This window comes from Lingula anatina, chromosome 6 (genome assembly GCF_051362555.1).
Source record: "Lingula anatina isolate TDL-2025a chromosome 6, LinAna3.0, whole genome shotgun sequence".
NCBI classification, from domain to species: Eukaryota; Metazoa; Brachiopoda; class Lingulata; order Lingulida; family Lingulidae; genus Lingula; species Lingula anatina.
Window position 1 is genome coordinate 5284696 of NC_141772.1, and position 22626 is coordinate 5307321.

The following is a 22626-nucleotide window of genomic DNA, read 5'->3' on the forward strand; positions in this document are numbered from 1 at the left end:
TAACAGTTTCATTATTTAATTAATAAGAAATGTAAAAGTGTTTGTTTGACATTTTCTGCATCTTTACAACATTGTTAGTTGATGTTGTAAAAATGATGGTAAACTTGTTATCGTGTATTGTGTAATAAAGTTTCAAAAATGGAAATAAACTCATTTCATTGCAGTTTGTCAGATTCAATCATTCACTATGTTCAGAATCTCAGAATGGAAGAAATTGGACATTTAACACTGCTCTATTGATATTTTTCCCATCTCATCAATTTTCTTAGTTGATCATATAAAAATGGCAGTACACTGTTAATTTTGTTTTATGTTAAAAATTGTTAAAAATGGGAAAAAAACATTTCAGAACAGTGCGGTCTTGTTTACATTTTGGCATTTTCAAGTTGTGACTTTGAAGTTCCATGGGCCTGAAGACCTTTGCTAGTCACATTTTCTGAATATCCATGATACTAATATTTTATTATTAAAAATTGATGGTCATTATGCTGTTAAACATTATGTAATATTGCATCAAAATTTGAAAAAAACGTATTTTGGGCACTGCTCCCATGATGACCATTTAAGAAAAACCATGTCACTTACTGTTCTCAAATAGTACAGTAAATATGTACAGATGTGTCTGTACATATTGCCATCACCTACGTCTGTAATCGCCGTCGCTGTCGCCAGCGCTGTGCACTTTCATTGTAAGTGGGATAAGTGGAAGGCAGTTTTACTTTTTGGCTGTTTGGTATTTCTTACTGCCAGTTAAACAGTTTTTTTGTGAAAATTTAATTTTTCACATATTGGCATTTTCAAGGTGTGATTTTGAAGTTCCACGGGCTTGAAGACCCATGCTAGTCACATTTTCTGAAAATCCATGATACATATGTTTTATTATTAAAAATTGACGGTCATTATGCTGTTAACCATTATGTAATATTGCATCAGAATAGAAGAAAACACAATTTTGGGTGCTGCTGCCTTGTTATATCACATTTTAGACAAATAAAGTTCCCGAACAAGATTATGAGATGATGACAAGATTAGTTGATTCATGCTGAATGAATAGACTCATCTTGTTAACTTATCACCTTCCGCTTCCAGTCTTTCCGAATGATATCCATTTTATTGCACCGTCCTTCTGTGATTCACCTAAATGATAGATTATGTGAAGATACATAAGAAAATTGAAACAAAAAACAGATCTGACATAGACCTACAAATCATTTTATTCATCAAACAGACTCAATCCCGCCAGCAAAAAACTCCCGAAATACGTCACTGAGAATTCCTCCCGCCTGTAAAATAACTGACAGTTGTCATAACATTAATCCACATCCCCCCATTTCACTCCTTCAGCAGGTCGGGTGGACGCCCAGGTAAGAAGTGATAGCTAACACTGCAATGCGCGTAAGTGCATCTTTATATTTATTCTGCTACCACCTGGTGTTTGTTAAGTGTATATAGAGCTGTAGACAGAAAGGAAGCATTAGGTACACGGGAAAGAATACACACATGTAAGTATAGGAGCTTTCACGTGTGATATTGAACAATGCTCGATCTGAACGAACATTTTTTTATCAACTGTTGATTTATAGGTAGGCTATGCTATATAGAAAGCAACGGGATAAAGAGCGCATGAAAGTGAGCGAAAAGTTCTATGCATACGCTCGCGAACGCAGCGCTAGTGTTATATTGTATTTTCCAAAATATTTTTATTCTTCGGTCTAGCTTAATTATTATCCATCAGTAAATTAGATGGGGACTTAACGTGTCTGTGTGCTCCTGAAGTCGAAATTAAGTGGACACAGAAGTTTGAAGAACAAAATCATTACTACTGATGGGAGCACGTGTTTAAGAGGGTTTGTAGGTAAAATTAAACCAGCCAAATAGTGTTGTAACAAATAAAACGAGGAGAGCATGCAATTAACTATAGCTATAAAACCGAATGTCTAATAACTAAGATGTACTACACAATGTACCCGTATTGTGCTTTATTGGAGAGACCCGAACGTATTTTAAAACTTGAATTGTATTTCAACTTCTTGGTGGTCTCCTCGTAAATCCTATCTGGAGAAGGAGAAGATACGGACTGTTTATTACTCTAATACTTCCTTTGGACTGTTTATTACTTTTGAAAGGTCGGTTATACAGCATTAATGGGTCCTAATGTTCTTTCACAAATTGCACTCGACTAGAGTGAATGATATCATTGATAGGAACAAATTCTGTCACTGAGACTGCCTGTATATAAAAGTAAGTCAAACTTTCTTCAAATTGTCAGACACAAATATCTTGATATTTGTACGTGGTCTTACATAGATTATCGGTGTCTGCTTATTGCACGAGAGAACAATTATTTTGAACGTTAGCGTATAGCATATAGATCTTTTCTCTTACATGTGGGCGTTTTATTCCACGTGCCCATTTAACAAAAAAATCTTTAATTGTGTTATTATGATTATGCACCGTTTTCCAAACAGAAAGTCATTTAGTAGTAGAATTCTTCAGACATGATAAAAGAGGGTATATGTGCGCTGTATGCATTGGGGATACTCAGGGTGCTAATTTTTGACCCGGAAGACGTTTGATTGTAATTTGTTATGTTTACCTCGTCTCCCTTTACCTTCTACCAGGGCCACAGATTGATTTTTCATGGGATATTCACAGATATGTCTTTAGATAAATAGACGGTCATTTTATTATCTCTGGATTTTCCCGTTTTTCCCTATATAATCTGCCACCCTGGTAGAGGGTATAGTCCTCCTTTGAGGCTTTAGATCAGTATCTGTAGACAGGTGAGACAGAGTGAATCTCATGAAATTTTCTCAGATAAGTCCAGGATACGTGTTCCTACTCCGTGCTCTTCCAGTTGCAATCCTAGCTAGATTATTAAATCACCTTGTATAATTTCCTTTTACTCGAGGTTTAAAGCTATCACTTATTAAGCCACATATGAAGGGAACGACCATCCATTTCCCAACACAAAGTATAAACAAGATGGTTGTTGTGGAGAAGCCAATATTGGCATAGACTAATGAAAAATAAAATATATTTAATCCTTCAATTTTCACTGGAGTCGCACTATTCAGCGAGCTAGTATGAATTACAGCAAATACAAATCTGACAAATCTGACACCACGCTGCTGCAGGTGGAAGAATCTCTAATACTATTTTCAGGTATCTGCCAAATCTCATGCTGTGCACCTTTGGCACGTGCAGATCTAGCTTCTCGGCTTACTCGTAACAGACAGCGTCAGCCGGGGGGTTCAACAGAAATATACAGCGAACCAGTAAAGCCCTTAATCTTTGACCTATTCTTGGGTTTTGACCGGTCTTACGCTTTTAAAATCTCGTGGCAAATGTTTTTACATGCTACGGTTTATTATTTTTGTTCTTGAATTAATTATTTCTTTAACCAATATCTTTATTTAATTATTGCAAATACAACCTTGAATTTCAAGGATTAAATTTCGTTTTCAAGTTTTCTTTCACACAGTAGCTGAAAAATGGAGAAAACCGACCCTCAAAAAAAGAATGAGGAGGAGGAGGAAAGAGAGGAAAGCTACGATCCTCTCAAACTTTGTTCCCAAGAGCCGTACCCAGGGGATCAGGGTCTCCGTGACTGTGAGAGGGAGTTTTTGGGATATTACGGCCTGAACCAGCCGCCCCCTGTAGAACTGGAGGCAACCCCCAACCCGCAACTGGCTTTTGAAGAGTGCGAAAAGGCGAGACGTTTGTTTGAGGCGGGAAACTATGAGGAGGCACTCGTGCATTGCACTTGTAAGAAAATCAGATTAATCGTTTCATATTTCAGCTTTAGAAACGCGTTAAGAAAAAGAAAGCAAAATAATTTTATTGTTCCATATTTCAGCTTTAAGAACGATTTATAATGAAGCGAACAATTATCACTTTCGTATTAACTACATATTTCAAAGCATCTCTTTCATTAATACACGGCACAATTTTGAACTCCAAATTTTGCATAAAGTAAATTCTTTAACTTATTTTGTTTTATGCACATGTTTTTAACGTCTCCACTTCCAACATTGTGCAGGCTCCATTCGTAACGCAGTAGAAAACGCAGCAAGCTGGAAACTGCGCTGTGAAACCTACTTGGCCTTAGACAAACCAAGAGAGGCCTTCCGCGATCTTCTGGTGGCAAGGAAAGACAACAACACCCCCGAGATATGGACATTAGGAGGTACGGAAGGGGGAAATATTTTATGTGTGTGTTTTACATGATATATATATATATATATATATATATATATATATATATATATATATATATATATATATATATATATCGTGGTAATGAATGCATAATTCGCTGAAATTTTCAATTTTGACTAGCTGAATCATAGTTCTTAAAGGGATAATAACTCTTTGTTTCGGCCAAAAAATGAATTTTCCTGGAGTAAACAACAATTTTCCCATACTTACCAATGGTTAATGAATCCATTTTTACATTCAAAGTTACTCCCTGTTTTTTTTCTAAAAAGTTTGGTTTTTTGTTAAGATCTCTTAACAGATTTTAACAGAGTACAGCCATCAATGGAGGTCACGTGGTCTAAATACAAGCTCAGATATCAGAAAAAATAGCTATAACTGCCATTTTTGTGGTAAAACAGAATATATTATATTTCTATGAGTTATTCACAATGTTTTTATTGTTAAATATAGATCTCATACGAAGAGTTATTATCCCTTTAACTGTACCAAAATGGAACCGTTCGCCTTCTAAAATACCAAAAATTTTCGGGGCCCTAAACCCCACGCCAAAGGGGGGGGGGGGGGGAGGATCGGGTTCGCATCGGCGGACCCCCCTTCAAATAATCCTGGATCCGCCCTTGGCATTAACATGAAAAGAATTTGTGTTAAAGAGTGTCATCTACCTAAGTAATATCAAAGGGGGTGAGGTTTTGTTGAAAAGTTTAGTCAAGTTTATTATTATTATCATAAAATGCCCTTTCAATGAATGCAGGGATGATACGTTTCCGGCTATATATCGGCGGATTTCCGACTTCTTGGGAGCCAAACATATCACTGGCCTAGGCGGTCCCCTGAACCCCACTCCATATTATCCGACTTTTTCACTAAATGTCAGTCTTGTCCCTGGAAATGAGTATAAGCATCCCACTGAATAGCCTGCCTGACGCTATAGGCTGCTTTCACAACAGCGGAGTAGCTAGTTCGCGGATCAAATATGGCCGACTAACTTGAATGCTCGTGGCGTAATCCCCGCGGGGAATATATGTTAGTGTCTATTAGGGGATTAGGCGGCAAGCTTTTAAGTGGGTCGCAATATTTGATCCGAGGACAATTAGTCCGCTGTTCTGAATGCGGCCTACACAACAATACCGTTCTTACCGTTCTCTATCCAAACCTAGGTAAAATCCTGAAGGCGCTTGACATGCCTGTGTTGGCGGAGACGTGGCTGAGGAAGGCGACACAAGTCAGTGACGGGAAGCACAGAGAGGCGGCCCTATTGTTCCAACAGATAAGAACCAAAAGGTTGTACGAGCCCCTCACCACAGGGTTGCCTATAGAGGTGTGAAGAGTGCGGTGTTTGATGTCTTTTCTAAATTGAGGGAATAACTCAAATAATTTTTTTTAATATATTGATAATGAAGATGATGAAAAATGAAACAAAAATAAATATCCGTATAAATAGAATAATGAAAACAAAACAGAATAAGTAAATAAGCATACATAGTTTTGGAATTGTCTTACGATGAGAAATCGTAATCCGGTGACCTGTTCAATCATATCTCTATATTGTTTAATCAGACGCTGTTGTTTTGCAGCTCTTGTGACCTCAAGCCAAAAGTGTACCAGTATTTTAGTTCATATGCTAATATAATTAGGCCCTACTTCTCCAGGTCAAATTTATATTAAGAATATGGCCGTGGTGTATTTGCACAGGTATATTTATACGCTTATATCTTTTTTCTCCAGGTCAAATTTGAAGAATACGGCCGTGGTATTTTTGCCAAGGAAGACTTCAATGGTGGCCAAATGGTATGGCGGGAGGTTCCAATCATTTCCGCGCAGACGAGCATTTCCCTCAAAGCTCCCGCGTGCAGCCAGTGCGCGCGCTCTCTTCTGACCGCAATAGACTATTTCGGCGACGACGTGTTACGAAGTATGAAACCGGCGGAGAGGAGGGTGGTGGCCAAATACTGGCCCCAGGTGAGAAAAGAAACACCTGGCAGACCATATCTGCTGAAAATATGTCACAATTTCGATTTAAGGATATTCTTCCATTTTTTTCCTGCACGTCAGCGGTACAATGAATATTTAAAAACGGAAAATAAACATTCATGCAAAGGTTTCAATATTTTGGCCAAGATATTTTATACTTTTAAATTTTTTTGGTTATTAATGCATCTAAAAACCCTCCTTTATCTTTTGGCCTACTTCAGTCTTACCATATGTTATGTGTTTTATATGATTTTTGTATTTTTGTAGCCTTCTGCCTAAGCTTACATTTCTCATTGCAGGTCTCTATCATCGAATGCCCCAAGTGTCAACGCGAGAAATACTGCAGAGAGGATTGCCTCAAAGCGGCCTGGTATCAACACCACCAAGTTCTCTGCTCGAAGAAGAACAAAGCCGCGGCGGAGCTCTATGATTTTTGCGATAAGGGCGAGTTGTGCACGGAGGGATACTGGAGCGCCCCTTTCAGTCCAATGTCCGTCGCCCGGATCTGGGCCGCGGTTATTGCGGACGTTCGGCGCGCCGTCAAACAGGCGAGGGAGGATGGAGCAGACACAGATGAACCCACGGTTGAGATGTGGGCACACGCTAAGGCACCTTACCGCCGCTTCATCGCATACGGCAAAGCGGGACACGCGGAATGGGCGCACAAGATGGTGGATCTCATGAATCGTGTTTTCAACAATTTCCCCGATGGAATTAACTATAAGATAGACAATCGAGAGTTTGAGGGTCGATACTACCAAGTCGCCTGCAACTGCCAATCCTTTTCGGACCCACAGACGCCATATCGACGCTTCCTCTCCCGCATGAAAGTGGACTCCAACAGCAAGCACGTGGTCCCCTATATGGCCAGTATTGGTGAACCGAAAGAAGCAGTCTTCGGAGGACTTTTCGCTCTGCACGCTTGTCTAAACCACTCCTGCGACAACGACGTAGAGATCTTGGATTGCGATGTCGGAGGCTTCCCTGGAATCGGTGTCCGCGCCCGACGGAAAATCGCAGCGGGACAGGAACTCTTCTCCACGTACATTGACACCAGGACCGCCAGGGCAGAGCGTAGGGCCTGGCTGTTCCGGGCGTATAATTTTTGGTGTCAATGTAGACGTTGTCAGTTTGAAGGGGACGGCCCTGAAGAATGCTCACACTGCGGGGTCAAGCCCGAACAGGGCAAGTATTTTCTCGGATGCGCAAACTGTAAGAGGGCATGGTACTGCACTCCGAAGTGTCAAAAGATCGCCTGGAAGAAAGGCCATAAAAGAATATGCAAGACGAAGCATTCTGACGTAGTCTCTTCAGTAGAGGAGCCCGTGAGAGAACAAATTAGGAAGTTAGCCGATTTGTTTTACAAGGAGATGCCAAAAAATTTATCTAAACCAAGTGAATCAAAGTGAAAAAAGAAGAAAAGGACATACAAGAATATCTAAGATTGAGCATCCTAACTTAGTCTCACTCGCATAAGAGCTAGTGTAAGAAACATCAAAAAGTAAGCCTCTTTGTTTTACAAATTAAAGAGATCCTCAGAAACTTCCAACGAAATGAAATGAAGTGCAAGAGATTCATTTTGATCGATTAATCGATCGATGGATCGACAGATAAATTGGTTGATTGTGCAAGGACAGCAGGAATTCCAAATGTGGTAGCTGACCATTGGATTGCTAGCTTAAGGTCACCTGTCTCAATTCTTGGCGGATTTCTTTCTCCGATACCATCGCTTTGAACGTCATTTTGGAAGGATTCAAGGGAGTATTGTGAACCCAAGTCTGGCTTGGTAGGCCGTCGCATGCGGACAATTGGCACATATTTTTTTATGAGAACGTAAGTGATCGCTTGGTCACATCAGCGTTGTGAACACGTACTTTTAATACTAGCGGTCAGTACGATGAACCCAATGTCTACAGCAGGCTTTCGTTTTAAAATGCATGAAGTAAGCACAAGGCGAATTAATGACGCACGATACTACATTGAAACGGTATATTGTCCAGTCTGGTATGTTGTGAATTCTGGGGACTACATGCCACCCCCTTTCAAAATCTCGAAAATCGTATTAAGTGTTCTTCTAGATATTTTGGTCAATTTCTTTTGGCTGAAACGAAAGTGATTCCCAGCAAACACAGAGCGTTATTATTGTGTTACCATAGCGTTTATATCACCCCCACCCCCCCACCCCCCACCCCCCCCCAAAAAAAAAAAAAACTTAAGCGAGAATCCTCTCGGAGATAGTTCGATCCAAAGTCAGTACGATAGACTCTGGGAAAGGTCCCTAAGAAACCTACGCATGGGTGTTAATGTGATGCCAGGCACGTTAGCTATGGAACGAAACTGGGTTGTTGAATTTATGTTTTATTGAAACGTGTTTGGAGTCAATAATTGATTATCTGACAGAATTCTCAACTTTTGCCATTGATTTCTGTGCCCACGAGCGTCAGGCACTCACTGACACTGGTGACGTGTACGAGGGTGCCCAGATCATTTCGAACTTCTGACAATCAGCTGGCTCTCTCGTTAAGGTACAGTACCATGGGTTTTAAAGGGTCATCCAGGGAGGGCTGGGTGGATGTTTATTTCTTCTTTTCTTTCTTTCTTTTTTTTTTTTTTCAAAAGTAACTGGTGCATTCAACCCACATTCTCTAAATGGAGAACAAATAATGAGGCATACAGAAGCACGTTTCGAAAAAGTATGTACCTTGAAAGTCCGTAAATTGGAACCTTTTTTTTTCGGTTGGCAAGAGAACCTGAATTAACCACGAAGAATGATTACCCCCTGTTGGTGATAAGTACCTTAAGACCTAAATCTGAGTGTTATCTATATGTTTAACCCCCCTACCTCAACCTGTTCATGTTATGAGTGTGTGATTTTTCTTTTACCTAAATCTTTTCATGTTATATAGCTGAGATTAGTACCCTACCTCAACCTACACGTGTGTGATCTGTGTGATAAGGACTATACCTGAACATTTACTTTCCATGCACTAGTTTGCATCCCCAACCCATTCCTTGTTTTACTAAGTAGCTATTTTATCATTATTATAAAATTATATGGTTATGCTTTAATTCAATAGCATGTTTTGTACAGAAAAAAATAATAAAAGAGTTTTCAACCAATCTCGTTGGCCGTTTTATTGACCTTTTCACGCTTACTGGTTTGTAAATGCATTCTTAATGAAGTTATTTGTTAATTCGAAAGGTAAAAAACCTACAAGGGATACGGGATGCGAGCTGGCTCATTTAAATTGTACAATCTGTGTAAATTATTGTTTGTCGTGACACCTGTTGGCAATAATGTCCGTTGTTGAAACAAATTATATTCACTGAATCGTGTTGTTATTAACCTTGTGATCAATTGGTAGATCCTTTTCAATTTTTTTGGGTACAAACCTGTGGTTTTGCGAAATTCAGATATTGCTTTTCCAAATTTGTCCATTCTTCAACCTTAACATTCCAAATGTTTTTGAAAATAAGCAAAACCTTATTCCTAACAATGGCGAACTTGAAACGAAAAATGTGTTCCTTTGAGTAGCAATTTTTTTTATGAATTTTGGTTATCATTTACTGCTACTTTGCATTTTAGATAAATTCTGGCGATAAAACATGAGGTTTATCTACCGTTAAAGAGCAAATTATAATCGTTTATTTTTTATTTTATTTTTCTTGTACTGGACAAAGGAATATGTAACGGAATGTCAACAAAACTTTTGTCGGCTGTACTTCCGAACTAATCGTAATGTCCAATAAAAATCATTTTTGAGTTTGAAGAACACTATAGTGATTTTCCATATCTTTTAGAGAGTTGTCGAAACCTAAAGTTAATTTGGAACCGATGTCCTCTCTGAATCTCAGTAAGTGTCCTATCAAGTACTGGTAGACGACACTTTAAACCATCCAATACGCCATTTACTTAGAATAATAGACCTGAAACGACTGCCCATAACTTCTCCGATGTTAGCCAATTGATCATGGATGTAAGCTTTTTTATATACTTTGTCTCGTTTTAGTACCATTAAAATTTTTCATTGCTTTGGATTCTAAAGGCCTACAGACCAAGTAGATCCAAACATTACTAGAATTGGGTAAGTTTTAATCTGAAAAGGGTTATACGTTTCTTGTTATAATACTGGCGCAATATTTCATTGAATTGGACTATTACTGAATAAACTTAACTCTACCTTTGGTCTCAATGTTTTAACCAATTTTTGCTTTTAAATAATTTCGTGAAACGGGTCGCCAATTATTACATAACTCCGTAAAATAACAGGCTGTATGCGCAGTAAGGAGTCTACAGAGAATATCATTCACAAGAGCTTATGGTATAGATATTGCTCTACTGCCCACGGCAGCTTTTAAGTGAAATCCATCAAAACCCATAAAGTCGATTTTTCACATGGTTGTGTTACATTATGGAAATCAGAGGAAGCTCTGGAGACGGGCAGCGATACCGAACCAAAGAGCCGCATTCTCATTCTACCACGTCATGTCTTAGTATTCATTTGAATTCATTTTATTGTTTCAAAGAATATATATCTTATTATGTCACTCAGAGCGGGCAGAAATCAAAAGCAATCTTGTCAAAAGGATAAACATGCCGTCTTAGTGTCATGACAACTAATATAATCATTTCGACTATTTCAGAGAAGATGGTTTATTGATTTCAAGGGGTGAAAAGTTCAAAAGTGGCATGTAGTAATATTATTACTCATTATACATAATTACAACACGAAGTACCTTTAAACACGCGAATACTGAAATAGAGTGGAGAACGTTTCCCTTAGAGTAGTAACATTTTTTTCTGTATTTATTTCAGAGAAGATATGCAATTTTATAGCACTAAATACATCCACTGTGTATGTGTACATGCCGGTGTATGGTTGACTTATGTTTCAGCAATCAATTTTGTTTAATTTAAGGAACCTCGTGTATATATTTACATTGTACACAAGAAGATATGCAAAAGTCACAAAGTGGAAGAAAAGTGCCGTTTTTATTTTACAACTGTATAATATTTACAACAATCCTAGACAGAAATGAAATGGGCATAAATATATGTATGACTCTAGTAGGTAACTTTGTAAGCCAGTCTACAATAGAAAATAAAACTATTCTACGAAATTCGATGTTATTCCTGTGTTGATAGTGGGTGGTGGTGCATTCTGAAATTCATTTTGCTGACGGAAAAGCACAAATTTCATAGACACTTTTATTGATTTTTCGGCTCCTCTTGATTTAAAAAGCACTTTTGTACCGAGTACTTCAATGATACGCACCAGGCTCTTTTTCTGTTTTGTTACTCTATCAAGCTTTGATCCTGTAAAACGTATAATACCTCATGCAAACTATAATCCCTAGTCATATCGACTTTATAACTGGGGAAAACTGAGGTTTGTATCCTTGTATTGCGTTCTTGCCTTAACGCCTACACGCTTTGAACCGATCAATAACGAGTATTCAGATCACTTCCTTAACGAATCTATCTGAAACGCGCATCGTTATTTGATTAACAAGATTGTATTAATTAGGCAATTTCAGTTGTTAATCACCCCTCCCCCCCCCTCCCCCCCCCCCCCCCCCCCCCCCCCCCCCCCCCCCCCCCCCCCCCCCATCCCGATGAGCATGAGCCGTGAATCAACATCATTTATTTAATTCTTTTGTCAGGACACGAAGAAGACTGGCAAAATCGATCGAAAATTTGACAAAAAATTAAAAATATTAGTATTATTTGTCATTAAATTATAAGTTTTTTTTCTTTAGAGAATGTTTTATTGAAATGCTTAGAGAGTATAAAGAGCAGCGAGCCTTGCTAAGGGTCACTAATTTTAATCCCGATTGTTGCGTGCAGAACTAATAGTGGAGTGGAGAGAAGACAACTCGTGACTTGTGACTGAGATGAGCTGAGGCCCACTCGTGGATTTTCTTCAGTATTGGATTCAAGCCAAATTGTTTGTTTACTTATTTATTGCAAACGGATAAGTCAATTTTGATTAATTTTGTATTTATCTATCGTACTTACTGGTGTTATAGATTCATCATATTGCATTGTATAACATTTACTTACGTTATCATTTACTAACGTCGTTATTTATGTCACGGTTTTTATTACCTGGAAACATCTGGATTTCCCTGAATGGCCTCATTCCCTGATGAAGATGCTCCAGGAGACATCGTCATATTGAAGGTATTACTATTATCAGCTGTGAATATTAACTTTTGATTGAAGAACAATTACTTCCAAGTAATTCTTAAAATTCTTATTACATAACGCAGCTGATGAAATTCTAATTTTTTTCTTAGTTTTCACCATCCACACATGCCTGTACGATACGGAGATTGAGTCCCGCGTTCGCAACAATTACCTTGTAGGTTATATTTAATGTATGTAATTAGGCAATTACTATTTATATATAGGCTACGTGCGTAAATATTGTTCTAATAACGACAAAGATGTTTGATATAATTATTGAATATTGCCTCCTGAGGGACTCCTGTCTGACAGCAAAGTAAATTACTAATTGAATTGGATTGGTTTGTTGTTGTTGTTGCTCGCCGCGTTGCTCCACAAGGCATTGATACAGTGCGTCGAGCTGTCATAGGATCAGATACACCCAAGGCCGATCCATCCTTAGTTACACTTTGCTTACACGAGAGGAATGTGCACGTTACTTGGGATATAACAGGGGGAAGTAGCAGACATACTGGATTGAATAACACCTGGTAGTTGACGGATAATCTAGAATGGTACGTGTAATATTTTGTTTTGTTGAACACGACAGTTGCTCATGGGATTGTGATTTAAGTTATGAAGAGGTTACATGACAGAGAATCATGAACACGCAAAGGTGTGAAGAGCAGCATTATACACAATCACGTGCGCAAAATAAAAAATCACAACCGTCGAACAATAAGTACTAGTACATGTAGGTACCTGTATGGAGTAGTATCAGGCACAATTTTATCGCAATAACTTTGGTTTTATTTCACTCAATTTCCCATAAAAGAGTCCCATAAAAAAAGGGCCAATTTAGAACAAAACAGAAGTAAACTTAACATACTCAGTGTTTCATTTTTTTTTTTCAAAATGCAGCTCTCTCTCTCTTCTTTTTCTTTTAAGTATGGGCAGATTCACGTTTGTGTCCGCTCTTTGGTGATTAAGAAATTCGGCGAAGAAGTGTGGGAAACTATACTGTGAGTATCGCACATTTGTAAATGTACACTGCTCACTTAGTACAGCGAAATACAACATCAAACAGCTCAATGAATATGTTTTGTGCAAAAATTATTCAAACGACACAACAATGACCACTTGCTCGACATATATACATTAATGAAGCCGTGCGAGCCACTTCCTAAATGAAATTTCAGACAGACATTATCGTCTTTCATCCACTAATTTGCGTTATCTTGAAGTATGGAATCCGGTGGATCTCACGTTTTTTTTTTTTTTTTTTTTTTGTGCAAAAACGCATAAATGGTGAAAAACCTTGCCATGGTTTGTGCTTTCAATTTATCAAGTTTCAGTTTCGCTAAAAAAAACAGGTTAGTCAATTCTGTGAACAGATATCATTAATTTTCTTTGATGAGTTGAAGCAAGTATCAAAAAAGTGTATTTGAAATAATGAATTATATACATTTACTAGCAAAAAGAGGGGAATTAACTGAGACAATAAATGTTGCGGTTTCAGCCTAGTCCTTCATCAAAAGGCGTCCAGATGCCCTCTACAGTGCAGCCAACTGTACTGTATTTTTTCATTTTTTAATGAAAAATCAATCTCAGCTGGCTGATATCATACAAATGATTGGTAATGCGTTTTCCAAGTTATTTTAGGCAAAGTGAATAGTTCGCCACACATAATAATCAACCATCGTTTCTGTATCTGTTTAATTTGTAATAGGCACTGGAAGGTGCCGCTTCTATGACGCTGGGTATTTATTTTTCAATTAAACTATCAGTTTCAATGAAATAATATGTAGGCGCACGAAAATGGAATATCTCACATAAAGTAGATCATTGGTCTATTTATTGATTCCCAAAACGCTGTTAAGTACATGTTTTTAATGCCTTGAACACTTTTTCACTTACATTATCACTCTCAGTGAAATAGTCACACGGAAATGGAATGCCTCACACGGAGAAGAATTCAATCAAAACATGTACAATGTAGCTTTGCATTTATGGATTTGTGTCATATAGAAAAAATGCCCAACGGCATCGAGCAAGAATCAAGAACAAAGGCAGTGTATGTTGTGAGATACATTTTGGCCGGAGGACTAAATTATTAGGTCGTCGATCTTAATGCAGTCAATTAGTGAATCGATTCACACTCCTGTAGCCGGTGTCTTGACAGAAAATTTTGTTAGATCGCAAACTAGATGACCTGGCAAGATGCCCAGTAATTACTGAAAAAAAGCCATAAAGCGCACCATAATTTCCACTTTATCTGGTGCTAGAGGAGAGCAGGTGTGTGTGTGTGTGAGTGTGTGTGTGTGAGTGTGTGTGTGTGTGTGCGCGGAGGATGGGTGGATAGGTGGGTGGAGGTGGGGCTTGAGTCCCCTTTTCTCGACACTCTATTTTGATAATTGTTACACATACAGAATCGGTTGTGACCGTCCAGAATTATTACATCATAAACATGGTTGTTTAATCAATTTCCCAGCTTTTTGAACTGTTTCGGATGCAATGCTGCTAGTAAAACACAAAAACCGTATACAACATTCTCGGGTAATTCATCTTCGAATGATGCTTAAATGTAAAAACTTGTGTCTGGCTTGAAATGCTTCGACGTCCAAACTTAAGTGCAGCTCGCGTAAAAGACATAATGGAATCAATTGAATCACTTCAATTCAACTACTTTGAGATCTTTGTTATTTGTTTTCGTAGGCGGAGTAACATGTCAAAACGTCTCTGTTTTGATGTATTACGCTTTTGACAAAAGATAGAACAAATTCAAGTCTAAGCTTAGTTGAAATTGTGTCCGTTTTTTGAGTATGCTGTATTGATCATACAAAGTGGAAATCCTTTCAAATAGTCATGATTTATTTAGCTCACTGGATCAAACGTGGAATAACACTTTTTTGCTTGACAGTAGAGAAACTTTTTCTCTTGCTCAGTTATAGTTGTATAGACAGATTTTTTCAAAAACAATAATAATAGATAAAATTGAAAATAATAATAATGATAATTCATATATAATGGCTTGGAATATTTTGCAATTTGTTAACCTGCGTCTCAGCAGTTTTTAGACAACTTCGTGGCTAATGATTCTTTTGCGACGAGCTGAAATATATCTTCTAAGCAAAACGAACGTGGCATAGTTATAGGGCAATTCGCTAAGAAAGTCTTCACATTATTCCGTATGGCCAATATTCAATAATCTCCCACTTAACGCCATTTTTATAAGCATTTCGGCACTTCGGCCAAATAGAAAAGAATAATTAAGTAAAAACCGCAAAGTACACAAGTATCGTGAGAAAATGTAATCAATTCCAATCCATTATCTAGTCGATAACACAAAAATGGACATTTTTTATCAGAACACTCTTTTAAGGATTCTTAAGACTGGTTGTCAGGAAATATCTGGTATAATACGTCTTCTTATTGATTATCAGCTTTGATGTTGATCGTGGGTTCGATCAGGGCACAAAAGGTCATGACACCTTGTATCTTTAGTAAATAATTGTAAAAATGTTTAAAAAGATGAGTAGTTACAATGGTTCAAAGTTGCGTTATTTGGACTGATTCTGATTGAAACGGATTAAGTGGCGCGCACGACCATCTGAACCCTGTTATACTTCAGAAAAAAACCTCAATTCTGTATACCACCGAAGTGAATGATGATCGATGTTCGTGGAATGTCTCTTTACTTATTCAGAGAAAAGGCGCAGTGTGACGACACGACAGACTTCATGGTGTTCCACCGTTACACAGACCAGAAAACCATTGGGCTGGTGGTTGCCGTATCCCAAGTTCTAGGTAATTACGTATTACGTCTTAAAACGTCCTTTACAATGTCAGCTGCAAGCCTGAGCTTACCATCATAATACAAATACAACGCATTTCCAAACACGTGCGAAAATAAAAGCACCATGTGACACTCATTTTTTAGATTAAATCCCACACACACACACGCACGCACACACGCACGCACGCACGCACACACACACACACACACCGTTTAACTATGCTTGGAGCTATAAGTATATAGATGTATCTTTCGAGGTCACAACGATAAAATAAAGCGTGTTTTATCCAAGTAGGCCTACGTATAAGTCACGTTTATGTATTCATGTACATTGATCAACTATAATTCAACATATTTGATACACCACAATACAACTTGTCTTTTAGATGTTCCATTAGAAGCTGTGCTGGAGCTTTTTGGCGAATATTTCTTCGAGTATTGCTTGGACAACGGTTACGACAAAATGCTGCGAACGCTGGGAGAAGACCTCCCCAGTTTTATACAGAACCTAGACTCGCTGCATTCCCTATTAGCCATGTCTTACAAGAACATAGAGGCGCCATCTTTCAGGTTTCGATTTTTTTGTTAGACGTTACGTTAAGCTTATCGTTAAACTTCTCTCGTGCACACCGTTATTGCTTTCATTAACACTAGTTTATTAATCACGCGTTTCCCTATTATACGTGACGCTAGATATTACACTGTTACACAGATGGGTTGGTTTCAATAAGAGCCTTAGCATTTATAAGACACGCTTCATTTGGACATAAACGCCATGACACCCTCACGAGAGCAAGACATTTGAATACTCTTTTTAGCCAATACTTGTTTCTAGCCTGTATTTGTATTTACATTTATCTTGTATACTTTTGGCATTACAGATGCGAAGCAAATTCAGGAGAGGACACTCTGATTCTTCACTATTATTCCCGTCGCAAGGGTCTCTATCCTATCGTAATAGGTGAAACTATGCTAATTTTCATTATTTGAAGTATTTGCATTATCTTAAAGACAAATTCTCTCTCTCTCTCTCTCTCTCTCTCTTCTAAAGGGAACTTAGTAAACTGTTCCACACGTTTTTTTCTTGAAAGTTATGTATAAAATTACTTGGTCAGTTCTAGTATCTTATCAAATAATATATATATTTATTGCCTTACAACCCAACCCATACACCCAATTATTTAAGCACACTTGAATAACCTTGACTTTAATTTCAGGTTTAGTACGAGCTGTTGGTAAACATCTCTTTAACTCTGATTGCACCCTCGAAGTCATAAGTAAAACGGACGACAATCCCATGGAAGAAAACAGCCAGGACCATGTGGTCTTCAGGGTGAAAGTAACGGACCAAGCGGAGAAAGAAGACGAATCAAAATGCCGAGAATTGGCTCTTACTCAGAAAGAAAAATCACTCAGAAGTTTTGTTCCAAAATTCCCAAGACGCATACACATAGATCCGTCCAGTTTCTGTAAAGCCTTGCCTTACCACGTGGTTTTTGATGGCACCATGACCATATTACAGAGTGGAGTTCAAATGCAGAAAATTTGTCCAGATTTGATGAAACCAGGTGGTAAATTGCACGACTATTTTGAACTCGTGCATCCACGGATGCCCCTGACTTCTGAAAATATCATACGTTTTATAAACGCAAATTTTATTTTACAAATAAAGGAAAGTATGTGCGGTGAGGTGACAAATGGAAAAGCGGTCGTTCCCTTGAGAAGTAAGGCTTTTCCTATTAAAGGTGAGTCGTATTACTTGATTTTAGGCCATACTTGATTTTAGAGTTTAGTTACTTATTTTTGGTAATGGTACATGTATGTCGACCTTGCTAGTATCGCGATCTGCTTGGAGTAATCGCCACGCGGCAATTTTATCAGAACGAATTGTTATTGGGTTTTGAAATTGGTAAAAAAATTGAAGTTTTTCGCCGTGCAAAAATGCACGATATGCGCTTTTCCTCTTTGAATCTATTAGGGAAATAAGCATACATATCAAAGAATACCAAACAAAAGTGTATCAAAAACTCGTGCACAATTTACACAATTATGTTGAAACTACAAATCCCAATTAAAAGGTCACGTGATTTCAGGTCAGATGATCCTCCTAGACCAGAGCGTTGGTCACATAATGTTCATCTGCTCTCCAAGGCTGACCAGCTTGACCGAGCTGATGGAACGCAACATCTTTTTATCGGACATCCCCCTGTATGACGTCACCAGGGAGTTGATACTGCTTAACCAACAGAGGATTGCCGAGATAGAAATTAGGTAAAGATGGGGGTGACCTTGAGGGGTAACTAGTCCACAAGTCACAATGGCTGCTGGTGTAGTTCGCGATTGACATTCGATCAAGTTTGCCTATATATTGAAGATATTACTACTAAATGTATCAATAATTTCAATACTACTAACTCAGTTGCCATATTATGAATAAACCCAGTGCAATGCCTCTAAGATTTGTCATGTGAATCAAAATCATTTTCACAAATGTACAATTTCCTTTCATTTTTTCCTTGGCATTAAGGTTTAATTTATTTACATGCATGTACAGTCTACACTGAACTGTGTATGGCAGAGGTGACAGAAGATAACCTCACGTACAGTAAAATGTAACTGCTTTATTTAATTTGGCACGCGTGCTCGTTTAAATGAAACCAAAATTACCAATAATTGAACCATGCCATATTGCAGTAAAAAACTTGACGAAACAACGGCAGAGTTAAAGCGCACGGCCACGGCTTTAAACAGAGAGAAACAGAAGACAGACTCCTTGTTATACCAAATGTTGCCAAGGAAGGTAGCTGATCAACTTAGGGAAGGTAGAACCGTCGAGGCCGGTATGTCTCCATGTAAGATTTGTTGAGTTCGGTGTGACAGGAATGGTAGTCTTAGGGTGTATTCCCAGAGATTTAGATCGATCCAGAGATTAAGATTAAGATTAAGATCGACCTAACTCCCTGGGGGTTCACGCTAAATTGCAGTCAGCCGAGCGCGCACCATGGTTAATTACCCCCTTACAGCTTTCAGTAGGCGGGACAGACGCTTAAGCCGGCTAAGCTGACAGTAATCTAGTGAGACTCCCCACAGGGATAGATCGATCTAAAATCTATGGAAATGGGGTCTTAGGAATGGAAGTCCGGGGCCCCATATGATTAGTACAGGTTAGGCTCAGTCGGTACCTTGGGGTTAGTGTATGGTATTAATGTCAACTGTACAAAATAATGGGGGAAGGACTACGGCTCCTAGCGGACTACCATTCCCGTCACACCTGCACATCTTACTGTAAGAGATGAATTGTGCATAGGTCCTTGTGGCTCTTAAAGTCATTAGTCTCTTCAGACCTGTTACTTTTAGACTAGACCGGAACTTTTTTGTTCTAAACATACAGACCCTAAATTTGGTCTACATTATTTCAAGACAAATGGTTTGCTTAAATAAAGTAAGTATTAGCACTAGATATTTGCCACATCTTTCTTGTCGCTTGTTCAGTAATATGAATTGCCTTCTTAATGGATATTTAATTGGCAACCACACAAGATAAATGAAAGGTTATTTAGTTGTTTTTTCTCATATCAATTCAGAAAAGTTCAGCGAAGTCACAATCCTGTTTAGTGATATCGTCACTTTCACAAACATTGCTGCTGCGTGTGCACCCATCAGTATAGTGGAAATGTTGAATGAGCTGTACTCGCGGTTTGATGCGTTGACCAGCAAACACGGCGTGTACAAGGTCAGTTGTCAAACGACCAACACTATTAGGAAATCAATTTGCAAGTTTATCAGTGCTGGTCTCATTTTCTGAATACCCACAGAAGTATATTTTTAAAAATTGGTAGCAATCATTGCAATTATTATTCTTAATGTTCAGAACAATTTTAGAGCTTAAGATATTTTAGGAAACCCACCCCTGGGGATTACTATTAACAAAAAATGTTTATTTGCTTTACTTTGATGGTAGGTGGAAACGATTGGTGACGCGTACATGGTGGTGGCCGGAGTGCCGGACTCTGTTCCTGACCATGCTGAGAGGATAGCCAACATGGCTCTAGATATGGTGGAGGCTGCTGGGGAGGTGATCAGCCCGGCCACTGGACGACCATTGCAGGTAGGAAAGGCTCTTGTGGGCGGGGAAAAGAGAGAGGGAGAGAGAGAGAGACGTGCCATGCGCCCTTCTTTATGTGGCGAATATGCCAGTTGTTTTCAGAAGTATCCCTGAAATTGATGCTTTGTATCAATATTACTAGTGACAGTCTTACTATTTTACTAATTTTACAAGGACATTTTCGTGCAAGTATTTTTCCGTTTTCTTCATCTGTGGAATTAGCGTTGGAGCATCCGATAATTGACCCGATATATAGCTTGGGCAAATAAAAAAGACTTATTGTTCGTGTGTACAGTATGCTATTGTATGTTATAAATACACAGTGCACTACATAAAAATCATTAAATGGTGACGGCTCCGGTCCGTCTTTCCTCTAAAATGGACATAAAGGTCAACTCTGAGCCCAGAAAGTCATGACGACTGCTTTATGCGACTAAATTTGAGTGTCCAACACTCCAGTAACACTTAGGGCTCAGTCCCATTGAAACTGTCGGTCTACACGGATCGATCCAACTCCGAGGGATCCTCGCTGAAAGCAAAAGATTTACTCGCCTACTCCTGGCGTTGGGTAGAATGCAGAAAAGCTGGTGATTATACGAATACGTTGGAAACAAGAGAAGGCGTAGACAAACAGTTTCAATGGGAATGGGTTCTAAGTTTGAGGTCAAGTCTACATATATGGTTATGAGAGAAGGGGTGGCAGGGTATGCCGTAGCGCATATGATGGAATACAATTTTGTGTACAGTCCTGAGAAGAGTCCTTTTTTGCTTAGAAACAAACCCTTTTATGCTAAAAATGCACACTTTTCGTCCAAAGTAACAAGAATCCTTTTTTTTTCAAACAACGGCTGAATGCAGAGTAATTTTCACTGCAACACTTCAGTGTCCACAATTGAGACACCTCCATATATTTCATTTTTCGAATTCACATAATTGGTTGATATTTTATATTAATTACATATTGTCACGAAATAATGATCCTGTCACACATTTTGTTTTAGATTCGCGTGGGCATGCATTTGGGTGGGGTAGTGGCAGGCGTGGTTGGGAAGAAGATGCCAAGGTACTGTCTGTTTGGAGACACGGTCAACACGGCATCACGGATGGAGAGCCACGGGGTCCCCGGGAAAATACACGTCAGCCCTTCTGCTAGAGAGTAAATATTGTCTTTGAATATTAAGGATATGATAAGATTATGGTTAAACATAAGTTGTTTTTAAAGAGGCGTCATCATAGAAGGCTGTTCACATGGCTGGAATTTCGTTGTCATCGTTGGAGTCACTTTGATGAAGGTCCAAACGTCAGGCCTCGGGTTAAAAAAAACACGACCAGTCTCTTTAAAAACGATTTACTTGTGTACCATCACTATACTAGAGGTTATAATCAAACTATATCATCAAAGATAAAATTGACTTTTTCATTCAAATTCCCTTAACGTAATAACTATTATTATGCCAATTAAGCATCAGGTGAAAAAACTGACATGACCTTCAAATTAGGCCTACTACCACAAAAATATCTCCAAACTGAGAATGGATTGCATTTGCTATATAAAAAAATTGACATTTAATCCAGATACAGTGACTCGAGATTTATTGGGTCAATTTTGCGTGTTTTTTTACGTATGATGCCAGGCGAGATAATATTTTACATTACGTTTTCAGAAACCTTGACAACAAACCGTACATTTTCGAAGAACGCGGTCTCATAGAAATAAAAGGCAAGGGCGAAATGGTTACGTTTTTCCTCATTGGTCGAAATGGCGAGGTCCGCCTGGAGTTGATGAAGGATAACAACACGACGGTTCGGGGAGGAACGCTGGACACTAATTTGGCAGAACCGAATGCCTCATTGAAATGGGTGGACTCACATCGCATGTCCAGTGACCAAAATGATCGGACAGGTTCGCGTCAAAACGAGAGCACTACGTGCATGATTATCTGACAACATTTTCTGTTGTTGTCTTTGAATTTTTATATTGTCGTGACGGGTGCAGAAACGTTACTCAATAATTGCTCAAGAAATCTCAGACTTGGGCTAAAGATGGCATATCGGAACACTTTAAAAACTCGAGGATTCTGTTTTGTTTTTGAAGTCCTAATAATTACAGTGGATCACTTATGGTAATACAGAAAGTAGCAGTCACCAAACTAAAATATTTTATGGATCTACATGAATAAAACTCTTTTTAGTGTTTATGAATTATTAGAAAACTTTTTGCACATATACTACACAGATCACACAGTGGGTGTGTTTTCAAATTTGCAAACTTGTAATTGTACTATATATTTTGAAATAAAAATGTATTTTCAGAAGACCTGTAAATCTAAATCCGACGAAAGAGCATTGCTTTTTTACATCATG

At 38.4% G+C, this 22626-nt stretch overlaps 2 protein-coding genes across 6 annotated transcripts; both read left to right on the top strand.

Annotated features, from left to right (window-relative positions):
- Window positions 1-1288: 1288 nt before the first annotated feature.
- On the top strand, window positions 1289-9312 carry LOC106166530 (protein-lysine N-trimethyltransferase SMYD5). Of its 5 annotated transcripts, none has more exons than XM_013545126.2 (6): window positions 1289-1364; window positions 3485-3768; window positions 4043-4189; window positions 5379-5539; window positions 5947-6180; window positions 6492-9312. In XM_013545126.2, exons 2-6 carry the CDS (start codon window positions 3495-3497, stop codon window positions 7599-7601), a joined length of 1926 nt encoding a protein of 641 aa, XP_013400580.2. In that variant the 5' UTR covers window positions 1289-1364; window positions 3485-3494; the 3' UTR covers window positions 7602-9312. The 5 variants fall into 5 exon arrangements, with proteins under 5 accessions (XP_013400580.2, XP_013400581.2, XP_013400578.2 ...); XM_013545127.2 differs by having other exon boundaries at window positions 1332-1395; XM_013545124.2 differs by having other exon boundaries at window positions 1332-1364; window positions 3470-3768.
- Window positions 9313-11926: 2614 nt separating this feature from the next.
- LOC106166546 (guanylate cyclase soluble subunit beta-2) lies at window positions 11927-22577 on the top strand. The gene is made up of 12 exons (XM_087016205.1): window positions 11927-12936; window positions 13310-13383; window positions 16068-16168; window positions 16544-16727; window positions 17039-17118; window positions 17375-17902; window positions 18251-18428; window positions 18852-18997; window positions 19742-19890; window positions 20119-20265; window positions 21264-21418; window positions 21927-22577. The coding sequence occupies exons 1-12, from the start codon at window positions 12934-12936 to the stop codon at window positions 22204-22206; spliced, it is 2025 nt and encodes a 674-aa protein (XP_086872331.1). The 5' UTR covers window positions 11927-12933; the 3' UTR covers window positions 22207-22577.
- Window positions 22578-22626: the final 49 nt, after the last annotated feature.